General features: G+C 50.7%; 1 protein-coding gene across 1 annotated transcript in view; it reads left to right on the plus strand.

Moving 5' to 3' along the window:
- The window catches only part of Kcnn3 (potassium calcium-activated channel subfamily N member 3), a 144402-nt gene that overhangs the window by 34239 nt on the left and 85884 nt on the right, over positions 1-24279 (plus strand). The window contains 1 exon segment of the mRNA XM_051157555.1: positions 9297-9392. Coding sequence (XP_051013512.1) covers positions 9297-9392 — 96 coding nt within the window.

A 24279-nucleotide genomic window follows, 5' to 3' on the forward strand; every position in this document is an offset into this window, starting at 1 on the left:
TAACACAGGCCAACTTCTGCTGGTGGGATGAAGCAGCCTTCTGGTCTTCAGCATCCTTGTGTAGACTTTCTAAGGATGTCTCCAGACCTGGCATGAGTGTGTATGTGTCCTGATAAGGAAAGCTGTCACAGACACTGTCATGGTCCCACGGGGCAGCTTAGCTCAACACCTAAGAAAACTCCGAGCAGATTTCTGAGAAAGTCAGGGCCTTTCCAAGGTGTCTCTCAAAGGCTGCCTGGAGAGAAAGGGAGTCCTCGGCCTCTGAAACAGTCAGTGGACACAGCCTGCTGGTTGTCCAACCACTGTGTCTCTCGCACAGGGAACAGGGGGCATCTGGTTGTGTGGCTTCTAAGTTGCCACCGATGACACGACCCAGGGCCTCCGTTATTTATGGGTTTGACTATGTGTCTGGTGGTGCCTCAGTGATGAGGTTGGTTCCTGCCTCCTGGGCTTCTTTCTTGGACCCCAGAATAGAAGCTCTCACCTCTGGTTGGGGCCAAGGTCACTCCTTCCTAGGATCTGGTGACCGCGCCTGATAGAGTTGCACCCCACGCCCACACTCACCTGCGGGCATGAAGAGGCACATCCTTTTGGTTCCATAAGGTACAGATAGGTTTGCAGCTTCCAGGAGCACGTTCGCTTGTGTTTGTTTTGTGTCACAGAGGGCTTGGTGGCTCCTGTTGGCATTGCAATCAAGCTTTAGGAAGGCCCCGTCCTGTTCTGTCTGCCTCCCACACAGCATAGTGCCTGGCACACGGCAAGCATGTAATACAAATTGGGATTAACCGCCAGTGTCGTAAGTGTGGCAGGAAATACATGACAGGCCACACGCAACAGAAGACTTCCTGGTTTGCCAGCTCCTTTCTGCCCAGACCTTGCAAAGGAAATCATCTCCTTAATCAGAATTCTGTTTGCGGCCAAAGGGGCAACTTGATATTTGGAGAGCTTGGTCTCCAAAGTGACCCTTTCTTGTTTTCCTTGGGCACCACACAGTGGGAGAGCCAGGCCCGGGGAGGATCATTGCCTCTTAATTGGCGTTCTGGTCATCATGCTGGCTTCACCAGACAACGCCAGGCCACCCTCTGTTCAGATCTAAATGTCCTTGCTATTTTCACTGCGTGATGTCCGTCAGACATCAAGTCCCATGTCCTTCTGGAAGTGACAAAGTAGAAGGCTACAGAGAAAATGCCTTAGGCCAAACTGACTTGATGTGTTTTAGTCCAAGACCTTGGCTTCCTTCAATTAATAGCATTTCGGGTCTTTCCTCCCCATGGCAGCCTGGGCCTAGGCCAGACTTGCAGGGACAACCCTGGCCCTCTAGCCTTGACTTCAGGTCTTCCCTCCCCATGGTCAATGCCCCCCACCCCCATTGCTTTATTTATTTATTTATTTATTTTGGTTTTTTGAGACAGGGTTTCTCTGTGTATCCTTGGCTGTCCTGGACTTACTTTGTAGACTAGGCTGGCCTTGAACTCACAGTGATCCACCTGCCTCTGCCTCCCGAGTGCTGAGATTAAAGGCGTGCGCCACCACACCCAGCCCCCTCTGCTTTGTTAATTTGAAAACTCCAGCATGGAAGGATCTCCTCATTGAAAACATCTCTAAATTCTGTTCCCTTCCTTCAGATAGTCTGTAGTCAGCTGATATTTATTGGCCCACTAAGGACTGGACAGTATTTCACATATGATGACACAGGAGTGAAGTTATTAATTAAAAGATGCCCCCCTCCATGGCTGACATTGTGGCTAGGATGAGCTAAGTGGCCCCAGCTTGGCTTGTACTGATAGGTGGGAGAGACACCTGTGTGTGCAGCCTCTCGAGGAGAGTGGAAACAGAACAGATCTGTGGGATCGTGAACCTGAGGCAAGGAACGCTGCCAGCTGGCAGAGACGGTGCTTGAAGAGGGCACAGCAGGGCAGGGGCTCCAAGAAGCCGTCTATCTGCTCGTGATTAAGGTCAGACCCCCTCCTAAGTTGGTCAGCCCACACATAGTGACCCCACCGAGCCTAGGACTGAGGGGAGAGAGTGTTCTATTTGGGGGCACTATGCCTCAGATGCACTCCAGGGGTGGGGCAAGCCCAGAACATGCTCGGGTGGCTGCCACCACTGGGACCTCGCAGGGAAGGTGTCTGAGGTTTAGGCCTAACCTGCACCCTCAGAAGTTATGCCCGGGAGGGAGGATGCTATCTGAAATCTCTCAGTCTGTGATGAGGCCGCAGCTCACACTCAGGATACGGGGACTGTTCAGAAGTTTCTTAGTGCTGCTTCCTCGCATCCTGGTCAGTCTCTGATGACTAAAGTCCAAAGGAACCAGGTCTCCTCTCAGTTGGAGCTTCCTTCAACCCCCATGCCATTGTCTTTCTATTCTGACATTTGGCTGTGAGCAGGAGTGCTGAGGGAGCATGGGAGTATGGCCAGAGGGCTGTGAAGGTAAGGGTGACAACGGGAAGGACTCGGCAGGATTCAGATTCAGTACACTGCGGGTGGTGCTGAGGGCTCCACCTGGAGCCTGGGCAGACCAAATGCTCGGTAAGATGTCTGGTTTGTGTGATGGAGCATGTAGCCTAGGGACCATGCAGAAGTGCCAAGGACACAAGGTGCTGATGGTGGAGCTTGTCACAGAGACCGACTCAGTTTCTCTGCTCTGGGTGGCAAGCAAGAGAAAGGGTGTATTTTTTGTTTTTCTTTTTGTTTGGTTTTGGTTTTTCAAGACAGGGTTTCTCTGTGTAGCCTTGGCTGTCCTAGACTCACTTTGTAGACCAGGCTGGCCTTGAACTCACAGCGATCCGCCTGCCTCTGCCTCCCAAGTGCTGGGATTAATGGCGTCAGCCACCACCGCCCTGCTGAGAAAGGGTGTTTGACTTAAAAAAAAATGTGGAAAAAATTAACTTTTTTCTTTTTTCATTTGCGTCTCATGTATGTGAAGTGAGACAAGAAGACTAGAAATCCCGAGTGGTTAAGACCCAAGGAAGGAGCCGGAAGCCCAGCGTCACAGTGGATAGGTCTCTAAGACATGGCGAGTTCTAGCCTTTCGTTGTCAAGTTCTATGTCCTAGAGAGAGGTAATAAAAACGTTCTTATTAGTCCCCACACTAACAGCAGAAACCACCCCTTGCTGCACTGAGAGGACGGAATTAATGGATTTGCAGCTGGCCATTTCATACCCACAATTTTATTCCTTACAAAAAAAGTGTTTGGAATGTCCCTATGACCCATATGTGTCATGGCTGCTACTGGCCACTCTGTAGGGAGGTTGAGGCGTGGCTTCCAGAGTCCTCTTCCTGATGAGGTCCCCGGGCTCTTGATGGTCTCTCTCAGACCTGTGAAACGCCCAGTTGCCCATCCCTACCCACCGTGATGGCAGCATCAGATTCCTCTGCTCTTAGGAGGGCAGGCTAGAGAGGACTGAGCCTTCCTGTGACTCCACGTTGGACCATGAATACCCACAATGGGATGAGGCACCATGCTAAAGATGCTGGTAGGGCCAGCATGACCTTAGGTGACCTTATGACCCTGATGACCTCGGGCAGCTATAGGTCTGATCAGGCCACGTGGTGCAAGTTCCGAAGACAAAGTCAGGAGAACCAGGCACAATGGAAGCCAGCAGAAAGCCAGGCTATGCTAGGCCAGGTACAGAACCAAAGGCCCAGGTAGAGGAGAGAGGCAGGTTCTCCCTGGAGACTAGCAGCCAGGAATGCTGACTTCCCTGCCAGGGGCCCAGGGGCCAGGGTGCGGGGGGGGGGGGGGGGGGGGGGGGCGGGAAGCAGGGAAGGAAGGCCTGGCTTAATCTGCATGGCATTAATTAGCAAGAGTGTCTAATTAGGACCAACCATTACAGAGCTACAGCACGAAGCCAGTGCTGAATATGAATCAGTCTTGGAGCCTCTCCGTGAAATTGAAGCAATGGTTGACCTTATTAAACAGAAAAGATTTCTAACTCAATTATTTCCCAGGGGGGAAAAAAAAAAACAACACAAGGTGATGTCAGGAAGGCACATCAGACCTTAATTCAGGAAGTACAGGTTCTGGATGTTATCACCTCTTTCCCTTGGGGGCTTCTAACTGGAGCGGGAGCGACAGAAGTCATGAATGGGCCATGTGCGAGTGCGGCACATGCGCACACCCTTGGAGCTCATTGCCTTGGCTGGGGAGGGAGCCTGCTCATCTTGTTGGTGAAGCTTATGTTTAATTTGGTCCAATGCCCCTACGTGACTGTCTGCATCATTTTCTGGGCCCCAACCCTCGCAATGTTCTAAACAATAAAACACATTAAAAATGTCACAGCCGCTCGGAAGATTTACTCTATTCTGGCCGGCCTCTGGAAGCTACAAGGCAAGCCTGGAGAGCAATTTATACTGCTAGTCAGAGGCCTGGGAACCACTCCGTCACCCTGTGCACTAGCTGTAGGAAGGCACTGGACACCTAGAGGGGCCCAGCCTCAGGAATGCTGGCTTAGAGTTTGAAGGAAGACAGGCCTGGGTGGCAACATGGCTTCTTGGGCTTCCTGACTTAGCTTTCCTGGACTCACTTTGTAGACCAGGCTGGCCTCAAACTCACAGCGATCCACCTGCCTCTGCCTCATGAATGCTGGGATTAAAAGTGTGTACCACTACTGCCTGGCGTGAGATGCCAGGTCTTATCAGAGAAGAGATGAGATATGTGGTGGGCCTGCTCTGGAGGTAGCTTGTGGTCAGTACTCGGTGAAGATTAGCTACAAATAAAGTGCTTACTAAGCACCTCTTGTATTCGGAGTACCAAATAGGTTGTGGGACCATGTAGTATACGTGCATTAGCATTCGGAGCACCAGATAGGCCAGGGAATCATAGAGAACATGTGCGTTAGCATGTGAGCTTAGCTCGATTGTCAATCAATTAGGCTGGCTGAAGAGAATGCGAGTCCTTCTCCGGCACGACACTAGGGAACGGGCATGAGGAGGTGAAATGGGGTTTCAAAACCCCGAGGAAGCTTAGGTTGCGCTTCTCCATCACAGGGACTGGTCCGAGGCTCCCATGTGTTCCTGCAACCACTGTGGCAGAGTGCACAGTACATGTGAAAAGATGTCTCGTTCCCACTGAACAAAAGCCTCGTCCTGGCAGTCCAGGGTCCAGGGTTTGAAAAATAAACTTTTCAGTTACAAAATGCTAGGCTCTCACTATTAATAGTTTGAGGAGAAAAGAAAAGCGGCAAGAAAACACCCTATAATACAGAATATTGGTATCTTTGCCATCTTTTTCTACACGGAAAAGTTTAAAGATAATAAAAAACATGCCGCACACACAGTTTGAGGCTCAAAGCTTTCCAGTTATTATTTTATCACAACTGGCTGCTCTCAGGCAGTCTGAGCCGCGTGAATATTCTTGAGCCTGTGGGACTAGATAGAGTTAAAAGTGATCCCCGGCAGAGTGCTGGAGAGATGGCCCAACCGCTAAGAGTGCGTACTACTTTTGCAGAGGACCAGAGCTTGGCTCCTCACAGGCACATTGGGAGGTTCACAACTGCCTGTGCTCTAGCGGGGGAGTCTGACATCCCTCCCAGACTGCGGGTGCTGCAGTCATAGGCACCCCTCTTACATACACATTTAAAACTAAAAGTCAAATCTTTATATGTAAAAGTGCCCTTCCATCAATGGGGATGTGCGCTGTGTATCCTGCATGCTGTGGGTTAGTCCTTTGTTTTTAAAAAGTTCTCAGACACGGGGAGAAGGGCTGGCTAGTTGGCCTCAGGACTCTTCACAGCCAGTGAGCCAGTTTTAAGGCCCCAGATGGAGTGCGTTGGGACACAGTGGGTCCGGCAGGTGCCCCACCATGTGGCGTTTGGTGACTAATTAGTCAACCCTGTGTCATTGGTGTCACCTGAAGAGTCACATCAATTTCAAGCTTGATTGGAGTTCAGGTGGGAAAGAAGATAATTCAATATTTTAGCAAATAGAAAATGTTCCAGATTCTGGGTAGACATCCTTGGTATATTTTCCAGGTGTTAAAAAATGAGTTAATGAACTGGACGCAGTGGCACATGCCTCTAATCCCAGCACTCAGGGAGGCAGAGGCAGGTGATTTCTGTGAGTTCTGTGAGTTTGAGGCCAGCCTGGTCTACAAAGCAAGTCGAGAACAGCCAAGGCTACACAGAGAGACCCTGTCTCAAAAAACAAAACAATAACAACAACAACCCAACAGAGTGTTAATGGCTTTCTTTTTTGTTGAGATGTGATGAGATCCCTGCAAACTCTCCAGTTAGTCCAGGGCACAGCTCTGTCTCCCTGCAGCTGCCGCTGGCCCAGCGGGCTGCACCAGTCAAACAAAACCACTGAGCAGGTGGAAGCCGCTGTTTAATGGAAAAGCTTCAATTCTGGGGAGAAATGGAAGAGGCTTAAAGAAGAGGAGACAGCATCTGGCCCCTGTCCCTTTACCTCTTCCTCTAAAAAGGATGGGAACAGACTTAGATTCTGACTTTAGCTCATTTTTGCCAAGGAAATGAGTTAGAGGTGGAAGGGTGCCACTGATCACAAGCCTTCCCAGGGTAGGCGTGATGCTCACCACATTGCTTTTGGACCCCTTTGACGAGGACCTTATGGTCATTCCTGGCTGGAGAGGACTATGAACCGTCCCAGCTCCTTCCTGTAGGGAAATTCATCTTGTCCCACAATGACCCGAGTGTCCCTGAGATTCTAGCCTTTTTTTCCCCCATCAGCCCCAGCTAGGTCTGGGATCAGCATCAAGTAAGCTTTCACAGGCTGGAACCTTCTGGAGGGTCAGAACTGTGCTGTTTTTCTTGGTGTTTACACTGCATCAGCAAAGCCCCAAGACTCCCTATACATATGCGCTCAAGGAAGTACTTCTTCTGAAGGTCATGGAAAATGCTAAAGGGGCTCAGCACTGCGGATGGAACCCCAGGACTTGTGTGGCTTGTGTGACTAGTGGTCTATCCTCTACCACCAAGCCACATCCTTAGCCTTTGACCATTTTTGGGCAGTACAGAGTGGAGACGTTTCTCCACCGCTAGACCATATAGTGTAATTTAAATGAGAGTTTGTGTAAGAAGACAAACTGAAAACTTCCCGTGAGTGTGCCCTCACCCTTCCTCTCCCCAGCACAGACCACACAGTGGGGTGTCTAGCAAGTTCTCAGCAAACAAGATCTGGTTGAAATTGTTGTAGAAAAGTCAATGAATTAGAACTTGGGGATGCCAAGGCAGGAGAATGGTGAGTTTGCAGAACCTTGTCTCAGAAAACAACAAAATGAGGGTGTCAGGGGGCTTGGCATCACAGGCAAAAGCAGTTATCGTTCAAGGCTGGATGACCTGAGTTCAATTCCCGGACCTCACATGAAGGCGGAAGGGGAGAGCTGGCTTTCAGGAGCTGTCTTCTGGCTCCCACATGAGTGCTGGAGGGCATGCTCATGCCTGCTTATCACACGTGCTCCTCCTCGACTGATGACACAGAAGCCAAAACAAAGGGGAAACAGAAACAGGAGCGAACAAACAATTGAGTTACTTCGCCAGTTCTTCCTTATAGCTAATTTGTGCCTGGCATAAAATTGGCCTCAAGGCCAGCAGTGGTGGCGCACGCCTTTAATCCCAGCACTCGGGAGGCAGAGGCAGGCAGATCACTGTGAGTTCGAGGCCAGCCTGGTCTACAAAGTTAGTCCGGGATAGCCAAGGCTACACAGAGAAACCCTGTCGTGAAAAAACAAAACAAAACAAAAAACCCAAAAAAACAAAAAACAAAAAACCAAAATTGGCCTCAACATCCATATCAAAGTCACGAGTGATGGAACCGACAGACACACCAGAGAACAGGGCCCATTCTCAGGGCACAGTGGGTGGGTGAGAGCATTGGTATGGGCTCCTGCAAGTCCTGGATTCAGGGATCAAGCCATCCTCTTAGCTACCGTGGCCATATTGGGCCGTAGAACTTCCTTCTGCTGGTCCCAAGCAGTTTCACCTCTGCAGGCGATGTCTCCCTCCCCTCAGCACTCCTGGCTCTGCTACAGTGTCATCTGGCAACTAATCGTATCTTGTGCTGAAATGTCTTTCCATTTTGTTATCTTAACGTTTTTAGCTGAGACATAATCTTTGTACGTCTTTATGGGAGTTGCGTTAGAGGCTTTGAGACATGCATTGGTTGGTGCGCAACTATCAGGCTGAATAGCACCGACATCTTCTCGAACATTGAAGAACTTTTGTCCTTTTCTGGCTATTTTGCAATGCAGCATAGGTGGTTATAACTGTATAGACAATTAGTCTAGACCTGCCATTTAGGTCTGTGTAAGGGACTTTTTTATGAGCATCCCTGTTTCCTGGTAGAGAGTTGGTCCAGGGCAATGGGCAGTGCTCTGGTCCGGGGGTCTGAGGCTCTGGCTCTGAACTCTGTCATAAGACACTCACCACTCTGGGCACGCTATAAAGTTGGGGTGTGCAGAAACTGTGCATTGCCAATTACCCTTGAGTATAGCACTGTTTCTTTGGCCTCCCTCAGCTCTCAGACCATGTAGAAAGCTCCCACAGTGGTGCTTGGAAATGCTGCCTGACCTGTTGGCCACCTTTGCTCAGGGCTGTTCCTGTAGCTCTCCTTCAGACTCCCATCACACCCGGAGTGTGGCGAGTCCCAGCTAGCTGCTCTGGTTGCAAGGAGCAGAAAGTACTGGCAGCCAGCACTCGCGGAGCCAAGCTGGTTCAGGCACCTTGATGGTCACGCAGCTCTGAGTAGCTGGGGCAGGTTCTGGACTCAGCGGACAGCCAAAGAGCTTATGCACAGACGATAGGCTCTCTAATCCACCTGGGCTGAAGCTGCAGGCATCATCCTCTGCCCTGACCAGAGGCCACCAAAACCTTCCCCTGCCCAGGACCCCTTTCTGCTCTCGGCTGGCCTCTCAGCCATCCGGTGGCTCTTTCGTTGTCCTTGTCTTTCCCTCCTGCCTTTGGCTTGAGCCGGGAGACAGAGCAGCTACCGGGACAAGCTGATGCATTCTTGACTGAGCTCCTTATGGACAGGGGTGAGAGGGACCTCAGAATCTTTTGGTGGGTGTTAAGAGGAGACAGAAACACAAGCTGGCACGGTGTGGACACTGCAACCATGCAATAGTGGCACACACAAAAAAAGAGAATTGCATTCATATGACTTATGAGCATGAGCAAAGGTTCAGAAGGGGCAGCCCAGGCTCAAGCTAACGTTGCGTTCCACCCTGCTCCTCGAAGGGACTGGGGATGGTTCCATCCTCTGCCCTACTATTTCCTATCACACCCTTCCAGGAGATGCTTCTTGCCTGGACCCCCTAACTCTCTTTCCCTCTCTCCTGCAGGATTCCATGTTTTCGTTGGCCCTGAAATGCCTTATCAGTTTATCCACCATCATCCTGCTTGGTTTGATCATCGCCTATCACACAAGGGAAGTCCAGGTATGTCCCGTGTCATCCCCCCCAACCCCACCTCAAGTAGTAGCCCATCCTGTGCCTTGGGCTGGCCTGAAACCACCCATGCTCAACACAACTTGAGTGATTTCATGAGGTGGTGACTGAAATCTTCTCTTGGAGGGTGTCTTGAGGCTATCCTGTGACCTTAGGACAATTGAGACATTATTTCCTCCCAGGTAGTCTCATGAGTGTGGGCCATATGGCTTCATGATTGGGGACTGTGCTCTCCCATACACATGCACACACACACACACACACACATATGCACACATGCGCACACGCACATACACAGGCGCGCGCACGCACACACACACACACACACACACACACACACACACACACTGCCTCCAACACCAGCAGGGAGCCTGCCTTTCTGAAAGTAGAGACTCTACCTCTGAAAATGCAAGGCTGGGAGGTGCCATTTTCTATACAGAGTGGATGTGTGATGTTTGTTTCTGGCGCGCCCAGGGTTGCTTCAGGACTCTGAACATCTGGGTGTTCTTCCAGCTTGGCTGATAAAGGGAGGCTTTTTCAACTTGGGCTGTGAGAGTAATGCAAGAGTGGACCCCAGCATCCTCTTATGACAGTGAGTCGTTGTCTCTGCGCCCCCCCCCCCCCCCCCGCCACATTCTCACATCCCGGCCTGCAGGCTGATCTTCTCACTGCCGACCCAGGTCATTCCATGACACCCAGATGTTTCTGATCATGTACGTGTGTGTGAATCTGGATACTCTCCCGGTTCTCTGGTCAGAAGAGCACAGACAGAGTCACGTCTGGGCAGCAGGAAGAAATTGACAAAGACCAGAACTTGAGAGTCAGAAAGATTAGGGTCGAGTCTTGGCCATGACCTTGTCTTGCAGCATGTTTTTGGCTGGCCCTGTGACATCTGTGACATTTCTGAGTGTCAGCCTTCTCACCTGGAACAACGAAGCCGTATTCCAACTTTGCAAGTGGGGATATATGTGTAAATGCTAGCCAGTGGTGCTGGTAAACTGTGTCACCATCTGGACACAGCTGTATTGTGGGGAGCCTTCTGGTCCCTGAGTGAGGTCCAGCTTCTGGTCGAGTGCTGGAGTTGTTGGGGCTGGAAGGGATATAGTGACATTGACTCTAGGCTTCTGGGCAGGACTCTCAGGATGCCAGAGGATGCCCATTTAGAGGCCAGACTCTCTAGCTTTTGCAGCCTTGTGTGCTTTGACTGGGCTGATGCTTTGAGGGCCGAGTGCAGAGGTCACTGGGCAACTTTTTTCATGGTTCAAATTGGATTATACTTCTGAACTCGAACCCAGACTACTGTCCAGCAGATCTCTGAACGGAGACAGCATAAATGAAGATGACCAAGGGGCTGGGATACTATAGAGCAAGCACAGTGTGGTTTCAGGACATGGACACTTTACTCCCTTTCCTGTCACACATGCAGGTGCCCTCTGACTTTTAACTGCATCTTGGAATATGTCAGGTGATCCAGCTGCATGGTCACTGGCGTTGCTGCCCAGTACTGGCAAGAATCTGGCTTTCCTCCTGTGGTGTCTGGGCTCGGTTCCCTTGACCCAACCTCTCACCGTGCTGGACCCACTGAGTCCCGGTGTCTTCACTTTGACAGCCACATTCTCTCTACAGCTGGCTGTGATGTCATCTCTTGTCCTTTTCCAGAAGGGTATGTGAAAGATTTGGGACCAGAGAGCCAGCAAAAGAGGTGTTCCCACCTGCACCTCACCTGGCCAAACTACAGTCTTCTGCATGGTGGCTTTCTCCATTACTCCAGAGGCAACGTTTTCATTAATATTTGTCTTTCCAAAAACATGCAGTGCCTGCCAGAGAGCTGGGGTTTGCAGCACATTTTGGAATAGAAGGTAGTGGCCTAAAGGGCTCTGGTCTCTAAAACTGTATCATTATTTTGCTTTGTGGTCTGGGCCTCAGTTTCCTTGTTTGGTCCTATAGTCCTTAGGGTCCTAGACCCCTGGTTTTTCAATTGCCCAGCCTAGGTATGGCTGCTCACCTCACTGGATGAGTAGGGAGGAGCTGTCCCCTGCGGTGACTAACAGAGTTTCCAGGGTAAACAATGGGAATCCCTTCCTCGGGGCAGGCCAACTGCTGCCTCTGTGAGCATGGTGGGAAGGCCACACATCCTGTCTACGGCCACCTGCCTAGCACGAGACCTGCTAGGTTCTATGAGTGCTACAGTAATGGAGCCCAAAGCTGCACGAGGAGTCGCCTACCAGTGACAGAATGCATCTAGAATGCCCCCTTCTGCTGAGAGGAAAGGGACCAGCTTTCCTGGAACTTGCTCTCAGGCCCAGTCTTGTCTCTGGAGCAGCAAGGAAAACACCACGACTTTCACATGGTCACTTCTGTCGTTGAAGATGGTCACCCTGCCTTTCCTCGGTCTTCGTCGTTTGTGGCACGTCGGAGCGGAGCTTCGAAAGACTCGGGCACCTTTTATCACCAGGCCTGTGCATCCTAGAAAGAAAGGAAAACACAAAAGCTATGCATTTTGGGCAGTCACTAAAGTGTAACTGGAAGTGGTGCTTGCTCATGGACAATCGCTCCCGTGTCGCTATGCTTTAGATGCCTTTATCCCTGTTCTCCTGGCAGCCTGCTTGCCCTGCTCTCCGCTGCCCACCTGGCCCAGTGATTTATTCAGCAAGGGCCTTAGTGGGGCTGTTCTGTGCACAGCCTGTGAGGAGCTCTTCTGTCTAGGCTAGCAACCCTGACATCACCATTGCTTCTCTGAGGGGTTGCCAGCCTCGACTGCGCCTGGCACTGTCCTTGAAGGCAGGCTACCAGGTTTCTGATAACCCGAGTGTGTAAGCAGCACCCCAGCATGGGTTCAAGGCAGGCTCTGTCACCTTTTGGTGTATGTCGTATGGAGACCTTAGAACATTTCTTACCCTCCTTTACTCTATTTCCATCCTGTAAAATCAGACTAGTAATAGTCCCTACCACAAAGACTGCTGGACAGGTCAAATTGCCGGGCGTGGTGGCACATGTCATTAATCCCAGCACTCGGGAGGCAGAGGCAGGCAGATCACTTTGAGTTTGAGGCCAGCCTGGTCTACAAAGTGAGTCCAGGTAGCCAAGGCTACACAGAAACCTTGTCTGGAAAACAAACAAACAAACAAACAAACAAACAACAAAAAATGGGCCAGCTTAGATAAGGCCCTGCACTCCTGGCCCATAGAGTGGAAAGGGTTCTGCCTTCATCTCTGTTCTACTGGTGTGAGGAGACACCATGATCAAGGCAACTCTTTCTTTCTTTTTTCTTTCTTTCTTTCTTTTCTTTAATGAGTGCTTTAACTTCAGAAAAGGGCATCAGATCACATTTTGGATGGTTGTGAGCCACCATGTGGGTGCTGGGAATTGAACTCAGGACCTCTGGAAGAACAGGTGGCACTCTTAACCACTGAGCCATCTCTCCAGCCCCCATCAAGACAACTCTTACCAAAGAAAACCTCAAAGCCCAGCCTCGGTGACACACCGCCTCTAAGGCCACACCTCTTAATCCTTCACAAAGAGTGCCACTCCTCAGTGATGAAGGGGAGCATTCAAACTGCCCCTTTGTCCCAAATAGAAGTAATACAATAAAAAAAAAAAAAAAAAAAGCCCTGGGGTGGAGACTGCAGTGTCCTCTCAGAATGCCTCAAGGCTAAAGTCTTGGGTGGTGGGACAGCTCTACCATGGAAGGTGGGCAGGCCCTGGGGCACCTGCTTGCCTTGCTAAAGGTTCTTAAAATGTTCCTGTTGGCAGCAGCAAGGAACCACGCCAGGGTGTCAGGCTAGAGGGATGTTTACGTCTTAGCCATGCTCTGTGCAGTTGCTTGTGTTAGAAGAGTCAATCTCAGAGGCAGGGAGGTAGTTAGAGGCTGATTACAACATCCAGGTGAAGGATAGTGATGCCTGAATGGGGACAGGAGGAGGGACCACATATTAGAGATGCTGAGCAAACGGAAAAGACAAGACTTGGATACCAATTAGGCTGGTTATAGTCTCTGCAGGGAGAGGGGAGTCTCCCACTTGCTTGGATAACTCAGTGCTGGCGAGTGCCATTCATTAAAACTGAAAACACAGAAAGAGGTCAAGGTAGGTAGGGATGGTGTTGGGCTCTACTCTGGGCAAAGGAGGGGGCCTCCAGCTACCTCCAAGATGAGGGCGGGAGCTAATGATGTGGGGAAGTTAGGGATGGATGTGAGAGGAAAGAAGGAAGGGCACAGGGCAGAGTCCCCAGAGGAGCCTTGACAGGTGGTAAGTAGGTGGAGGAGGAGGGGCTCCAAGGAGACTGACAAGAGACAGTTAAAGATTACAAAGAGGTAGGAAAAGAGCCATTGCAGCTGTCACATGGAGGGCAGGGCTGAAGAGCACACTTGCTGGATGCCTCAAGTTACTCCTTGTGATGACAGTCACTGGGAAGTGACAGTGTAGGTGACAGGGGTGGGGGTGGGTGGTGAGGTAGGGGGTTGGGGGGTAGGGGGTGGGGGGTGGGGGTGTTGGGGGAGTGAGGGGTTGGGGGTGAGTGGGGGGGTGGGAGGTTGAGGGGTGGTGGTGGGGTAGGGTGAGGTAGGGGTAGGGTGTGGGGGGGAGGCGGGAGGGCATGAGGAGGGGCCTGGCTTAGGCTGGGGGTATGGGCGGCAGAGGGAGTTCAGGTCACAGACGCTGCAAGCAGTGACAGTTACAACTTGTGTTATTTCATTAGCGGACTCAGTGGAATAGGGTTTATCTGCTCTTGTTTGGAAGTGTTGATCCCCTCCGGATCTGACCTAAGCCTCCGCACATTTCTTTAGCCTCCGCTAATGTGACAGAAACATAATGACAGTGATAAGATATGAGCCTTCAACTTTATGAATTTAGAACGCAAGGGACCCAAACTGGAGATTTTCATTTATTAGGTATATAAAAGTATATATATTAAATACCAATAGAGATTTCAGAAGACAGGGAACTCACTTAAAATTATAGGGCATAAATTATAGCCAAGAGACAGCTCACAGTATAAACGGCTCACCCACTGTGGAGCGATTGTCCAGGAGATCCAAGCAGCCTTCTGGGTGGTCACAAATGTGCTGTCACCAAGACAGGATGTGTATGATGCAGGAGATGTCACTGGGCCCCAGACTCTTTGGGGTCCCTTTGCTAAGTAGGTGAGTGGCATCTTTCCACCAGAGGACAGGCAGACGGTTCCGTCTTGCTCTTCAAGGTCCTCTTTCTGTAGAACAGCGGACTCAAATCACATTCCCAACTCAGGCAGTGGCCTGGCCTTAAGAGCAAGAGTGTGGCCACTGAGCTCTGTGCTGACTTCTCGTAATTAGTGAGTCTACCCTCAAATAATTTATCATGTTTACTTGTTTACTTAACAATCGTAATTCACTCTAAACTCCTACCTCTGGGATGTGTTCGACCCCCATCTCAAGCCAGCTGACCCAGGGTCTTTAGCACCATAGGAGGAGGTGTACAGAGCCATGTGGCATGAAGGGAGAGGGAGTGGGGTGTGTCTCCTAGAGGGTCTTGGGGAGCTTCGCAGACCTTGTACGTTGGAGGCCGAATTGGCTTGGAGTAATTCAGGGGGCTACAGGGAGAGGAGGAGGAGGTTATGCCGGTCTCCCGTGGGAGCTAGAAGCTGCCCATCCTTTCTGCCCATGCACCATAGACAGTCTTGAGGGCATTCCTGGCTGGTTGATTGGTGCATTTCAAGTGCTGTTTCTGGGGTTAAGGAGCTGACTCAGTAAAGCGTTTGCCACCCAACCATGTGGACCTAAGCTTGGATCGCCAGCACCCACATAAAAGCTGGGCTTGGTGTATTTGTAACCTATCCTCTGGGGGCAAGGTGCGTGTGCGTGCGCGCGTGTACACACACACACACACACACACACACACACACACACACACACACACACAGACAGACACACACACACAGACAGACACACAGACACACACACACAGACAGACAGACACACTTGAAGTAAATTGCCAGCTGTGAGTTCCTCATTCTGAAGGCCTTGGGTATACATCTCAGCCTGGCTTGGTCTGAGGGCATCAGTTCAGCCCCCTGTGGTCAGCTCAGAGGAGACCAGGGCTCAGGTGGTTCTGGTACTGAGGGGTCTCTAGCCTGTTAGGACACACGGCACAGCAGCCTCCTCAGCCGAGTTCATGCCCATCTCCTGCTCTCTTTTCATCAACACCCCACTGATAGGTCACAGCACACGTGGGAAATAGAAAATGGGGAGTGTGCTCCAGGGGACTCCCCACAGTGCTGCCGATCCTGGGACCAGACTGTGCTTGGTAGGGCTGGAGAGGAGCAAGCCTGCCATGAAGACACGCACATGTCTGCAATCTCAGCATTCAGGAGGAGGCAGGGAGACCAAGAGCTGGAGGCTTGAGCTACACTGTGAGACCACGTCTCAGCAGCAGAAGAAAGTAGACAGTGAAAGGGAGAGGCCAAGAGGGTGAGAGCGGGGAGCGAGGAGAGTGCAGGAGAGACCTCAAGAGAGCAAGAGAGCGAGTGAGAATAAGGATGCCTGGCCTTCAGCAGGAGACCTGTTCACATTCTTTGAAGATAGGAGGTTCAGCAGCTGGCACTTGGACAACTGCCTGGGTGGTGATGGTTTCGCTGCACCTAGCTTTTGCTTTGTAATCTGGAAGTGTTTTCGCAGACGGCTTTCCCTGTCTTTATTTTAGCCTGATAATTCCTCCTCTAGGAACTCTTTCTGGCCTCTAAGCAAGGTGCTTGTCCTTGCTTGCTGCTGTCACCTGATTGGTCGATTGTAAACGCTAGCCCTAGTCAGCCCCTCTTGCCTGGATGTGGGCTCCGTGGTGATGGAGACTGTACTGGAGCTAAGAGATGTATGTCTGGAGCATAGGAAGACTCAGGAGCTGGGTGCAGTGGCACATGCCTGTAATCCCAGCACTCAGGAAGGCAGAGGCAGGCGGATCTTTGTAAGTTCGAGGACAGCCTGCTCTACAAAAGTGAGTCCAGGACAGCCAAGGCTATACAGAGAAACCCTGTCTCAAAAAAGAAAAAGAGGAACTGGAGAGATGGCTCAGAGGTTAAGAGCACTGTCTGTTCTTTCAAAGGTTCTAAGTTCAATTCCCAGCAACCACATCGTGGCTCACAACCATCTATAATGAGATCTGATGCCCTCTTCTGGCCTACAGACACACATGCTGGCATAATACTGTACAAACAATAAATAAATAAAATCTTAAAAAACAAAAACAAAACAACTGGGAAAGAGTTCACAGGCTGAACAGTGAATGGATGAACTGAACCCAGGTAGATGACAGTCTCTCTTCCTTCTGTGGAGAAAACACATTTCCAAAGGCTGGGCAGGTCTAAGTCTGCAGCGCTGGCATCTGGCCCACGAGTTTTGCGTCCCAGAGGGCAAAGGTCTCAACTCTTGTGAGTTGGCTTTGCCCACTGCTGCTCTCTGGTCCTCCCATCTCAGCCCCAGGACCTGTTCACTTAGACCTGTCCCGGCCATGAGTTGCCATGGTTACATCAGCCCTGTTGGTAATTTCTATGTGACACCACGTCTTTATTTGCTAAATGTTTAGACACTTGAATTTAACCCTTTTGCCTCACAGAGGGCTGCCTGCCTCTGTTCCATTTAGTGGGTATGAAGGCCTCTGCTCTGCCATGACTGCTGGGTGAGGGGACGGCCAGGCTCCACCTTGGCTGTCTGTGCTGACTCTCTGTTTTGTCACTGGGAAGTGGCGTTCTGAATCATACTGTTTCCTGGCAGAGTATGTGCTGTGTTTATTAAAGGTATGAAAACCCGTAGCCTGGGCATGTTGAGACTTGTCCCAGCTGGCATGGACAGCTCCACACTTCCCAAGTCGGCTTGCAGCATGCCATCGACTCTAGGGTGAATGCCTCTTTGAGTGTGGGAGGGGGTGAATAGGAAGAAGTGTGCATGTGTGTGTGTGTGGTGTGGGGTCTGTGTATGTTTGTGTGTGTGTCTGTGCGCGTGTGTCTGTGTTTCTCTCTCTGTGTGTGTATGTGTGTCTTTGCTCTCTTATGTGTGTACATACAGAGGCCGGAGGTTGACTTTGGATGTTTTCATCTATCACTCGCTCCCTTGTTCTTTTGAGTCAGAGTCTCTCATCATTTCATCTAGACCTGCTGGCCAGCAAATCTGTAGGGTCCACCTGTTTTGCGGAGTTATGGTGCACTAGGCTGCCACACCCAGCTCTTACATAGAGGCTGAGGATCTGAACTCAGATCTTCATGCGTGGTGCATGCACAGCAAGCACTTGACTCAGAGGCTGCCTCCCCAACCCTGCAAATTCCTCTTGCCAAGTCTTCCAGAAGCTTCCCGGGGCCCCATGAGTCTAGGGTGGTCTCTGAGCCAGATCCTGACAGGGCTCTGGGGCAAATTATTTTGGGAGGCATTATGTTTGGAAGTGGGAACTTCTTGCCTTTTACCTCTCCCCTCACTGGCTTCAGACAGGTCCCTGCATTCAGAATCCACCTGAATGTAGGTTGCCTTGGAAACTACACACTTGTCCTCACCCTGGGCTATGTGAAGTGAGTGATCATTGCACATGTTGTTCTAGAGGCTTCTGCAGTGCAAAGTGTCACCACACCAACAAGGGGAGTGGGCAAGTGACAGGGGCTCAGTATCTGCCCCACCCCAGGCCTCTGGCTCCAGTGAGCACTGTCTATTGTGTGGGACTGGAGCCTGTGCCCAGACTATCTGGAGTATTGGTCACTGCAGCCAGACAGGCTACCAGCAGCTCAGCTTTATTTTATTTTATTTTTTTGTGGTTGTAAAGTAGGATGGATTGGGCCAAATGATCTTCGGGGCTTCTGATTCTATGAAGATGCCATAGCTGAGGGGCACTTGGTGGCTGGAAGAGAAAAACAGAAGAAAAGTGGCTGAGAGGCATTTGGAGGACAGTGACAATGTGTGCTTGTTTAGGAGGCTCCTGGTGGGGCCTATTTGAACAACTTTGTCCCTTCTCTTAACAGCTTTGCCTCATTCCCAGAAACAGAATTGGAGACCTGGCTAACGGCCTCAAAGTTGAAATAGAAAGCCATCAAAAAGACAGCTTTTTGGCTTCAGTATCTTGTAGTTTAAAGGAGACTTCTCTCAAGTCTTTTACCAACACAAACTGGCCAGCCTTTATTCAAAGCCTTCAGGATAATTGCAGTGGGTGACCAAGTGTCTTCACTTTTCAATTCCAGCCTCCTTTCCACAAGGTCACTGGGCAGCAAGCTCACGTCATAAAGATTCTGGTGACTTGCATGTCTATGGCTTTTTCACAGATAATGCATCCTGTCTTTGTATTGTTACCTTGTGTTTATTGGTTTCTTCATTTGGGGTAAGGGTTCAGTCTGGCCTGGAACTTGTGGGTTTCCTGCCTCAGCCTCCTTAGAGCTGCTCTGATTTCCAGATGTGTGACCCAGCTAACTCCCTCCCCTATTATTATTTTGAGGGTGTTAATATAGGTCTCCTATTTATGGCTGACCACTCAGTACACGTTGGCTCTCAGTATTGTGGCTAGCTATTAATCTCCACATCAACTCTGACCACTGCTGAGAGAAGATTCTCTGGCTAAAGATGAGCACAGCACTACTCTATATGGATGCAAGCATAACTATTTGGAAGAAAGTTCGAGAGCATGCCATTAGGAGAACAACAGTAACAGGTTCCTCCCTAGGCCCTGTGACCTCAGGAACCATTTACATCGAACCATTTTAAAGCACCAGGCCTAGATTCCTTACTGTGGACCAAGTCTCAAATCCAATCTCAAAACAGTTGGTTACCTCCAAAACCTTTGTGCCGTTGTTGCACTAGTGGGTCAGTATTGTAGCACGCAGGGTTGGCTGCAGGGTTACCAATGGTATGTTTCCTTCCCCAGTGGCCTGGGTATCACCTTCTGGTATGATGAAATCTAGTCATCAGTAAAAGGGAGTTTTCACGTTTGCCTGATTTCTCTATGTTCTGCAGCCAAAGTATGTTGCATCTTCAACAATGGAGTCTTCCCAGTTAATTCTGGTGGGAAACCAAGAACTAGGCCAAATAGCTTATGTTGTTTTAAGGGCCCTTGAGACCTCTCTGATACTATAGGGAGGTATCCTACACTTGGTACTAAGGTTTTTATTTAGTGATCCATGGATGACAAGTCTGACTATGTACGGCATAGATACCATTCTTAAATGGTGATCTGTCCCCTACAATGGTGTCAGTCCTCCATCAGCAATGTGCATTAGCCCCACTGTGCTCTGTCAGGTCTCCCACAAGTCACTGAACCCTACTTCCTTAGGGTATGTGCTGTGACAGCACCAGCAGGGTTCTGTGCACACTCTGGTGCATGGGAGGGACAGTAGTCATCTCTGCAGTTGCTCCTTCAGTGCCTAATAAAGGTGCTGCACCCAACAGGAACCCAGAGATTCTAAACCGGGCTGGCAGTAACTGACCCTGAGGGTTTGCGAAATTGGGAGACGCTGTAGAACTTTTACTGTCCAGAGATTTCTATACAATTGTTATTGCATTAGGCTGCCAAGAAAATCCTGGTAATTCTAGTTTCCTGTTGGGCAAGAATCTAGTAAAGTGACATTTCCCCCATGTCTGAGAAGAAAGATGGTGAAATCAGCACTGTTCAAATCCTTCTACACAGTAATTGGATTAAGTGAAGATGGGGCCTATCCTTCATTTCTCTTTGGTTTAAAGGATTTAGTGTGAGTCAGAAGAAATCCTGTGACTCTGACACCTCCCCATCAGAGGGAAGGGATGTACATCGGTAGTGGACCCAGGTTCAGATTGTGATTTTCTCATTAAAAATTTTCCCCTTAAAAATGATAGTAAAATATATGTGACATAAAAGTTACCCCTTTCCGTTATTCAATTAAGGGACATTCACATGTGGTTCAAGAATCGCCACCAGCCGCCCCCAGAACTGACTTCATCACCTCTATGTGACCCGTGTGCTTTGGTATAAAATAGATTTGCTTCCTGCAGTCAATCCCACGAGCACTCCCCACCACGCCAGCCTCAGCCTCTGACCCTGCCTCCACCCTGTGTAACACCCCTATGCCACAGGCTGGGGCTCCTCTTCTAAGCCTTGGCCTGGCAAGTGGCTTGCAACCACATCCCTGGCAAGTGTCCATTTATCTCTTGCGGGCCAGGGATTCTGGTTACCCTCGGCAACAGTCTTAGTTTATAGCTAAGTCACAGGAGGCCAAGAGAGAGGGTAAATTACCTATTTAGAGAGGCAGATGAGAGGCACAGCTAGCTTCAAATAGATGACCATCTCCAAACCTTGCAGACTTCCCTGCTTATGGGAGTGCACTCTATTCTTCAACCCACCACTACCCCTAATTCCTGTGGTGCCTATAAGTACCCGGAACATAGGTGAGCCATGGGACTTACCTAGACAATTGAGAAGAGTGAATGCAATGGGGTCCAGGGCTGGAAAGCTCCTGAGGGTCCAGTCAGCCACACCTCAAACTCTGCTATGCCCTAGGTGGCCGTCCCCACTCTGCCTCTTAGAACCTCTTCCATTGCTGGTTTCCAGTTATCTTCCCCTTGGGTCCTATGCTTCTCTAAGGATGGGGTCCAATTCCCTGGGGGAGGAGAAGGTTGCAATTGTTTGGTTTCAGGCGTTCCTCTGTCCCTACCTGCCTCAGGGTGTGGCTGGTGTGCCCCACCCTCCACTCCCCTCCAGTTAGGGGCCAGGGGCTTCCCATCACTATATAACCCAGACATTTTGGTCCCCTCTCCCTCCCTCTCTGTATCGCCCCTCCTCTCACTCTTCTGCCATTGCCTCCCTCTCCCCCACCCTCTGCCTGCCCCCACTCCCATTCTCTGTAGCTGCTTCCAATAGACCTGCATTTATATATTATAACTTCGTGTTGCAACGAGCTCGTTCGGCTGTTTCAATCAGCAATGTTGGTGATACGTGCCCCCTCCTTTCCCTGCCTTCCCTCCCCTTTGCTGTGGGTGCCAGTCTTTCTTGCACACTAGCTGCCTGCCTGAGTCCCATGGAGTCTTAATCTTGCTTGCCTCCCTGCCCCTCTCAGAGGCTGGTACCTGTTTCTTACGCCCTTTTATACCTGCCTGGAGCCACTAGCCCTGTTAGTCCCTGGGCTAACAGGTTCATATTTGCTTCATCCCAAGGAGCTGAAGACCAGGCAGCCTAGGGGTCTGCTTCAGATGTTTTGCCTTTGCTTGCTGTAATCAGGGCTTGGCAGCCTTCTCAGGGTGACCATTCATTCGCCGAGCATCCGTCACCTCACACTCAAACCTACTGTCGGGGATCCAGAACTTCCCAGCATCTTAATTTTTCCAGATGGGACTAGGGGTCCTGTCCAACTCTGATACCCTGAGCAGACAGGCATAGGGGAGGTACGTATTGGCTGCATGCACCACTGTGCCCTGGACGGTAGGGGGCCACACCCTTGCTTCTTCATTCTCTTGACTGTGGCTAAAGATGGCCTCCACAGCAGCTCAGTGGTTCATTCAAGCCTGCTGTCTTCACTGAGCTGCTGATTCTTCAGCTGTTCAGCTAGTCCCTCATTCTCTCACCTTTGCTGTAGAGGCAGCTTTTGCAGGGTGGGGGCGAGAGTGGAGGTGGGAAAGCGGCCCCTTCAGGCGCACCTGACGGATTCCCCATGCACTACTTTCATCTCACTCTACATCTCGCTCAGCAGCCAGGGATTTGGGCCAGTCCCCGGTTCCACTTCTCACACTGGTGATGAGCCTGGTGTAAGAGCCTTTGTCCAAATCACTGAGAAAGATGTGGAACTAGGAACTGAATCTGGGACAGTCATTTTGTTGTTGTTGTTGGACTAAACAGAAGGAACCAAGATTTAAAAATAAAGAAGAAGAAGCCCAAATATCTGCAAGTCTTTTACTCTAAAAATTCAGTGGTCTCCCCTTAGGCTGTGGTACCACGCCCCTGCCCACCCCACCTATCCCTACACACCACATACATCCGTGAAACACTCATCTCGTGTAACCAGTGCTTACTGAGCTACAGTGCTTGGAGCTGGGAAAGTGAGCTGGACCTGGGCTCTGGATTGGGTGACAGGTGACACTTGGCCATTTGGCAAGACTGTGTTGTAACAATGTTGCCCCAACTGCCTGTGCCACAGGAGACTGTTGACACAGAGCCACATGCCCTGTGGCTCCACCATGGCAGCTGGGCTTGGCCCTTGCTGCTGACCTGTGACTAAGCTTGCTACAGCTACAAAGCAGGGCTCAGTAGCTAGCCACGGTGGAGCCATCTGCCAGGTGCAGAGCAACCACAGCCTCCAAACTCAGAACATGAGGCAGCACCCCGTGAGCACAGCATGACATCCCAATGTCCCTGACACCTTTGAGCTCACAGACCCCACTCCTCAATTCTCTCAGTTCCTTCCTTGGTGCCTCTGGGGCAGGGAGCTAAATGCTCTCTAAATGCCCTCTCAGTTCTCTATGATACCCCTAGCTAGAATGTACTGGAAATGGTGGTCATCTGAGAGCAAAGAGGAATTGCTGGGCCTGGGTGTGTGTAGGATGGAGGTGGGGAAGGGCAGGCCAGGCAGTCTTCCTGCTGTTGTCAGAAATAGCAACGGTTCTCCACAACGCCTGAGGGCTGGACAATGGGTGATTAATTCCCTCAATACAGAGCTACTGAAGGTCTGTTCAGAGCACCACAGGCTCCGGCCTATACAGCTGGCAATCTAACCCGAGATTAGCATCTTGCCAGCTAGCACAGTGAACTGCGTGGCGAGCCTTCCCACCTAGGTGGGAATAAAGAACTCATACTGATGCTGAGATGGGAGAAGACTGGATGGAGCTCCAGCAGGGCAGGGGGAGGGTCCTCTAGGAGAAGGAGCCTGCCACACAGCTGGGAGAGGTAGCTGGGAGGAGTTGGTTTATCCCCGCGTAAGTCACGTGGCAAAATCCATCCTTTCCAACCTTTGCAAAGATGGCTGTCAGTCACGTGGCTGCCTCCATCCTGCTGGTGGGACAGCAGCTAAGATAGCGGCGAGCCACATAGCGCTTTTAGGGATGGAAAAGACATAGAGATAAGTATAAAGGGCCTGGAGAGAAGTGAGGATGGGTGGGGCTGGGCCATCTTGGCAAGCCTAATTGGTAGCGGCCACACACTGCTTAGAAGGGCAGGGATGGTAATATGACAGGGGCAGAGGGTGATAGGGAGTGTCTCACGGTAGCCAAGATTTTAGTAAAGAATGACAGTTCATCAATAGCTTATCAGAGACCAAGGGGTGGAAACGGGGCGAGGGGACAGGCATACATGTGGGGGAGTTGGTACCCTGGTCACAGGCATCGGCCTGGACTTCCAAGTTCAAGACTAATTGAAAACTCTCCCTCATTGGAGCTCTCCAAGTCCAAAGATGTCGGCTACCATGTGCCCCTGTCTGAGAGTAAGGAGTGACAGGTAAGGTCTCACTCAGCCCTACAATCCGGAGATCCTGCGGCTCATCAACAGACCACGCCCCCTGGGCGGGGCCTGCGGGAGCCTTGGTTCGTCTTGCTCTGTCAGGTCTCTTCAGATGGTTGGCAGGAGTTGCATCCATCAGGCTTTGCAGGGACCTCAGGATTTCACAGATTTGCTGTCAATTACCTAAAACTCCACCCATCCCCAGCAGCGTTGGGGGATCTAGTGTCTTTCAAAGGCAAGGCTTTGAATGTTCTTGCCTTCTGGGGATCCCAAGTTGCCGGTTTGGCCAGGTGGCTGGGAGCTGCCACTATCCCAGAGTGTCAGGCGGCATCAGAGCCTGTGCACCTGAGACATCATTCAAAGCCAGCACACAACATCTTGTGTGTGCGGCGGGTTGAGAAGGTGCCCACTTTGGGATCACATAAGAGGAGTTGGGCTGTCTGGGCTTGGGCAGGGTCTCAGGGTCATGGCTGGGTTTGGACCACAGA

This window comes from Acomys russatus, chromosome 15, assembly GCF_903995435.1.
Source record: "Acomys russatus chromosome 15, mAcoRus1.1, whole genome shotgun sequence".
In the NCBI taxonomy this organism is placed as follows: Eukaryota; Metazoa; Chordata; class Mammalia; order Rodentia; family Muridae; genus Acomys; species Acomys russatus.